The 6391-nt window shown below is 34.0% G+C and overlaps 2 protein-coding genes across 3 annotated transcripts; both read left to right on the top strand.

The window, feature by feature from the left end:
- The first annotated feature begins 446 nt into the window (after positions 1 to 446).
- Positions 447 to 2115, top strand: LOC123312025 (tryptophan--tRNA ligase, mitochondrial). The gene is made up of 8 exons (XM_044896198.1): positions 447 to 604; positions 657 to 842; positions 900 to 1054; positions 1106 to 1213; positions 1269 to 1390; positions 1443 to 1594; positions 1657 to 1775; positions 1879 to 2115. The coding sequence occupies exons 1-8, from the start codon at positions 527 to 529 to the stop codon at positions 2096 to 2098; spliced, it is 1140 nt and encodes a 379-aa protein (XP_044752133.1). The 5' UTR covers positions 447 to 526; the 3' UTR covers positions 2099 to 2115.
- Positions 2116 to 2814: 699 nt separating this feature from the next.
- Positions 2815 to 5919, top strand: LOC123312022. 2 transcript variants are annotated; one of them, XM_044896195.1, is made up of 2 exons: positions 2815 to 3083; positions 3695 to 5919. In XM_044896195.1, the coding sequence occupies exons 1-2, from the start codon at positions 3062 to 3064 to the stop codon at positions 5572 to 5574; spliced, it is 1902 nt and encodes a 633-aa protein (XP_044752130.1). In that variant the 5' UTR covers positions 2815 to 3061; the 3' UTR covers positions 5575 to 5919. The 2 variants fall into 2 exon arrangements, with proteins under 2 accessions (XP_044752130.1, XP_044752131.1); XM_044896196.1 differs by having other exon boundaries at positions 3073 to 3191.
- Positions 5920 to 6391: the final 472 nt, after the last annotated feature.

Here is a 6391-nt window from a genome sequence, read left to right as displayed (position 1 = left end):
AGATCATTAGAATTCACGAAAGATGTCCTGCATGCTTCACCTCAATTCAATACCCTGAAAAATTACTGGACCGAAAACACTCCTAGCGAAAAGCTTGCAGAAGCGTCGACGGGTCGTTTTTACTTTTTTCCATCATGTTTCCAAGAAAAAGTCTCACTTTCTCGTATGAGTGCGTGTCAGAAGGTAAAAACGTACGGTAGAAAATAGTTATTTTTCGTAATAATTAACAATTGCAGATAATTGTCAGGATATTCTATGGTATAACTCATAGCAAAGAGTATCATTCTTTGTATTCTGTGGTATCAACTCTTTGATCACAGAGAATATAAATCTTGGTCTATGTTCTTCGAATATTTCTCTATGGCAGATTTGGGTCATAGAGTGAAAAAGAAGAAGATCTACAGATTTCCAATTTTCTAACCTAATAATGTCCTAACCTAAATATTTCAACAATTAATTAAATTTATTGATTTTTTGTTGAATTTACAGAAAAAAAATGTGTTGTAGATGAATAAACTCTGTGAAGATGTTTGCGAGAACAATTTTTTCTCGGAATCGTCCTAAAATCGTGTCTTTATCTAATGATGCCAGATTCAAATTGTCCGTAAGTATGAATGAATTAATAAAGTAGGGAAAATTAATCGAAATATGTACAGAATTCGGCCCCAATAAATGAAGATTGCGATCATAAACCTCGAAGAATATTCTCAGGTATTCAGCCGACTGGTAGTGTCCACTTGGGTAACTATGTGGGAGCAATATTGCCATGGAAAAAGTTGCAGGATTCAGGAGAAGACGTAATACTGGAAATCGCTGACTTGCACTCAATAACATTACCCCAGGTGGAACTGATTTATTAAACCATGCATACTTGATTGTACCCGATTATACTCTTCTAGGACCCAAAAAATTTGTCACAAAGCATTTTAGAAATGACTGCTTCAATTTTAGCATGTGGAATAAATGCGGAGAAAGTCATTTTATTTCAACAGTCTTCAGTTTTTACACATGCTGAGCTTTCTTGGATCCTCGGATGTACTTGCACAATAGCAAGGTAAGTATTTTAATTGATTATGAATTTTTTTAATATTGCCTTACATTTCAGGTTATCTCACCTACCAGCTTTCAAAGAAAAGTCCTCTACTCTAAAAGATGTACCAGTAGGATTATTCCTCTATCCTGTTCTGCAAGCCGCAGATATTTTAGCTTATAAGTAAGTCTGGATAAACTATCATGTGAAACATTTAGATATTTTTTCTACTTCAAAGGGCTACTCATGTTCCAGTGGGTGAAGACCAATGGCAGCACATTCAACTAACTCAAGATCTAGCAAAAATGTTCAATAAAAGATATGGGAAATGTTTCCCTATCCCCCATACAATGATAACAGGTACAGAAAAATTATGGAAAAACTTATGAAAATCAATAACGCAATATTTCAGATAACGTGTATTCTAGATTGAAGAGCTTAAGGGACCCTAATAAAAAAATGTCCAAATCCGATCCTGATCCTAGAAGTAGAATAAGTCTCCTGGATAAACCTGATGAAATTCAGAAGAAATTTAAAAAAGCTGTGACAGATTTTACTTCAGAGGTATATTCTACTTTTATGATATAAAATTGCGGCAATACTTTCGTTATATTTTAATTTCAAAGGTTTATTTTGATCCTGAAAGGAGACCTGGGGTTTCAAACTTGATAAGTATTCATTCCATAGTTTCGAATAAAGATATAATGGAAATATGTAGAGAATCAAAAGGACTGAACACTGCTCAGTAAGTAAATGAATTTTTTCTTGGGAATTCCTCAGAAATATTTTTGTATTCTCCTTGTTATAACTGGAACAGTTGTGGTTTCTTCTATTTTGAATATTTTCAGGTATAAGTCTCTAGTAGCTGATGCAGTTATTGAATACTTGAAACCAATACAAACAGACTATCATCGATTACTTTCAGAAGAAGCATATATTCTGGAAATATTGCAGAATGGAGCTGATCGAGCAAAAGAGATTTCATGCAGGACTATGCAAGAAGTGAAAGACAAAATAGGTTTTTCTTATTCTTCAAAGAACACTTCATTTGTTACCTCAAGAATATAAATAAATTATTCAATATATTTTCATTTGGTTTATTCAAAAAATTCGCGGATTGAAGTATACTTAAATCAACCCTCAAGTTAACCTATACATAACCTCAAAAAGTAAAGGAAAAATGTCTTTCAAGACAAACATTCAGTATAATCAAATGCGCAGATAGAATTTAGATGCGAAAACAGAATCCAAATGCGCAAATGGAATCTAGATGCGCCATTAAAATCCAAATGCGCAAGTAGAATCTAGATGCGCCATCAGAATCCAATTGCGCAAGTAGAATTCAAATGCGCAAGTAGAATCTAGATGCGCTATTAAAATTCAATTGCGCAAGTAGAATCTGGATGAGCGGGTGGAATCAAAATTCGAAGATAAGATCTAGATGCTCGGGTAGAATCCAGATGCGCAGGTGGTATCAAAATGCGCAAGTAAAATCTAGGTGCGCGGGTGGTAATAAAATGCGCAGGTACGATCTGAATGCACCAGTAGAATCTGAATGCGCGAGTAGAATCTAAATACGCGTTTAGGATCTAGATGCGCGATAGATATGACAAAACACATAAAGAGAAAAATGCAATAACAAGGTTCAGAAAAAAGTTTGTTCGACAACCAAAACCTAAATTAACCGCTAACGTAGACCAGATTCTAGAAAGCCCAGCGCATGCGTCAAATAAACAAAATTATTCTATTACTACTACTAATACTACTCACGATTTTACTGATGGTGAAATAATTAAACATTTCAACTAGTTGATCAATGATAGGTTAACCGTTGAAACATACACACTTCATCCCACAGAACACTTTATTCTTATCTTCATCCTATTGTGGTAGTGAAGAAAAGTTAATGCTTTGAGCGGATTGGTACATCATCAGTGACACAGAACAAAAAAAACCGTTATTTCGGGATCGGCTCATTCCGTAAATTTCTTTGACAGATAAATATTTTTGAAGTTTGAGGTTAAATGTTAAATGAATGTGATATTACTGAAAGGTATCTAGCTTTACATTAATTCATAATTTTTCTTTCCCAGTTTTCACAATTTTATAAAGTTATTGTTGTTTTTTATTTCAAACGCCTGTTAACAGTGTTAACTACTAAGTAGGTAACAGATTCGTCACATACTTCCATAATCAAGGTACCAAGAGCCGAAAATATATACTATACGAGGAAACCACCCGTCCATTATCGATTGCTCTCAATAAAATCCAAGGAGTTAAATACTGAATACTTAATGTGGTTGAAATCAAATATTTTAGCAAAAACTACTCCATAACTTCATATATATTTTTAGAATATTTACTGACATGAAGGTTTCACCATTTTAACTCTTCAAGAAAGTTACTTCTCTTCAAAAGCATCATAATCAAATATTTATATCTATTCTACCATCAGAGACCTTCTGTAAGAGCAGTTGTTCATTTCGGCTATGTTCGTTTTGTATTACTTTTATAAATTTTTTACATTTGCATAATATGCAGGATATGTTGGCTTATGTTAGCATATTCCAGCAACATAGTGGCAATATTTCCTGTAATCTATTGTTGATATTGAATATCACGTTGAATTGGCTCAAGTATGCATTAGTTGTTCTGTTCTTTCAGGCACTAAGATTGAGGATGAAAAATTTGGGTCCAAAATGAAGGCACAACATTCATCAATTACTGATACTGATGAAACATTAGGGTATGACAAAAACAATAGTAAATCACAGTTGCATGATGAGAGTTCATCATCCTCCACCCTCTCTGCGGTATCTTTAAGTGCGGAGTTAGGAAATGATTCATTTGAGCATGTTCCAATCGAAACACCAACAAACAAAGTAACCCCTACTGTTGAGGATGCTACAAGTAGCAAACTGCCAATAGGAAGAATATTCGTTTCAAAAAATATTTTTAAATCGGTTCCCACAGAAGTCCATGGATGTCCTCTGTTGGCTCCAGTTCATATGGACGGAAGTATAGCAACTTCTGTGGATAATATTGAGACAAGAAATAATTGTACGGAAAAACAATACCGAATGTTGTTACCCAAAGGAGTTCCAGTTTTATATACCACAAGGCATTCTAGCAATGCCTGTTCACAACCTTTGATTCTCTGTAAAATTGGAGATAAAAGCAATCTGAGGCCAGTGCCAGGTACTGTGGTGAAGGAAAACAATAAAATTACTCTACCTTGCCCTGAACAGAAGGTTGAGAATTACCATTGGTTGCAAAATGATCACGATTATCCCAAAAGAATTGACTTTCCTAACGGTGTCAAAGTGATTCAAAGGTCTTTTAATTTCCCCAAAAAGCAAATAATAAGAGGACATAGGGTGTATGTTCCAGACCGAGAAAGCAAAAAAGTCGACAATGTTGATAGAAGCAGTGGAAAAAAAATAGAGTATCGGCTGAATGTCAATGGAATCATGGCTGTCACTGATGAACAAGATCCCCTTTATATACCCAATCAGCAAGAAAAAACGGTCTTACCATGCACCATGCTGAAAAAAATTAAAAACCCATTTGTGACTCCCAGCCAAGTGAATGATAAAAGAAAAAATGATAAAAAATTTTCGATCTGTTGTACAGTTTTACCCGATTCTAAAGGAACATCTTCGTCTATTCCTCTCGATAAACAAACTTTGGTTGAGTCGAAAAAAACCAAGGTAGCCTCTACGAAATCGATGAATTCCGAACATTCGATCGTGAAAAATTACGCAGTTCAAAATAAAATACCGAGGAGAGAAAAAAAACACACGAATGTCGATAATTCCAAATTCGCCGTCGAAAAATCTAACGATTCGAATTCAGTTTATTTGAACAAGGTGCTGCTTGAATGTACGCCGGCAATTAATTCTGATTACTGTAGGAATTTCTTCATAAAAAATTCTGCATGGGATTATTTGGAGCCCGAATTCAAGGGATTCAATGAAAGGGAAGAAATTATTTCCAAATCCTGTTTTGGATTTTTTACTAACATGATGGATAATTTAAGGAGGAAAGAATGTCAGCCAGAGACTTATACCGTAAATGATCTTTTTTATACAAGAAAAATAGAGATGTTAGATAAAGAAGGAAGACTGAAAAAAGTATTGATAATGCCTTCACAAGATGAAGTTGCAAGAAAAAGAAAAATACTACCTCCGCCATTTATTTACCCTCCAACTAAGAAATGTAAAATAGTTCTGGAAAAAAACGAAATTGTAGAAAACCAAGTGAAACTTTATATGTTGGGAAAGAAACTAAATTCATATATACTTCACGCACTCGCTTTTTCGAAAAGTGATGCGCTCAAACCACTCATTATTTTGAATAAACATAATTGCAATGTTCTCAAGGTGAATGAGATTTTGTGTAAGCATTCAAATATTATTTATGTGAAAAACGCCGAGGACAAATTTCCTGAGAGACTACTGAGAAATAAGTTCGTGGTTAGTCAGATTCAACAAAGGACTATTAAGTTAATTTCTCCAAATGCATTGAGAAATTTTTTTATGTGATAATAATACATACGCTTTTTGTTACAGTTTGAATTTTTCTTTACTGTTGAACATATGTATAAAAGTTGTTTTTTTCATCAAAGTAGGCGTGATTCCTCATTTAGGAAAAAATTCTGCAGAAATTGCAGTGTGAAACTTTGTAGAAAACCTTTTTATTTATTGCGATTCTTTTAGTTTTGCCATTTTGAAAAAGTGAAAAAATATGGTTCCGAACATTACTATTTAGGTGTTTTTTTATTGAAAAAAGATGGAATTTTTCAGCAGTATTTTCTCAGAAAATGTAACTGTGACCATTTCTGTTATATTATTTTTGTAAATATATAATAATATACATATATCTGTGTATCCCATCTAAAATTCACAATCCCCATTCCATCTAGATTAGGTACTACTCCGAAAGTAATTAATAACGCTTATTTTATCATTTTAACCTGTTGCTCAATCATACAACGTGGTTTTGGTTTTATTTGACCTCGTCAGGGCAACACAACTCTCACATGGATGGTAAAAACTTTCAGGAATTGACGGATCTGCATTAGATGCTTTTAAGTCATGAAATAACCCAGCGCCATCTGGTAGCTGAGGTAGGAGGGATTGAGTTGGATACGTTACTCTACAGATGGCGCTATTTTATAACTGCGGGATTAGGTGTGCAATGTGCGTGTCTCTGATTGTAGTAAACGGAGGACTAAGCTACATTCAGAACTAAAGATTGAAAATATGAACAAGTGAAGTGAAAGAAATTTTATTTGAAAAAAACTATTTGGCACAATTGTTATCTTCAATTTATTCTGGATGGGTGTGGAAAATGCAATAT

This window comes from Coccinella septempunctata, chromosome 4 (genome assembly GCF_907165205.1).
Source record: "Coccinella septempunctata chromosome 4, icCocSept1.1, whole genome shotgun sequence".
Lineage (NCBI taxonomy): Eukaryota > Metazoa > Arthropoda > Insecta > Coleoptera > Coccinellidae > Coccinella > Coccinella septempunctata.
This window is presented reverse-complemented; position numbering and strand designations above follow the sequence as displayed.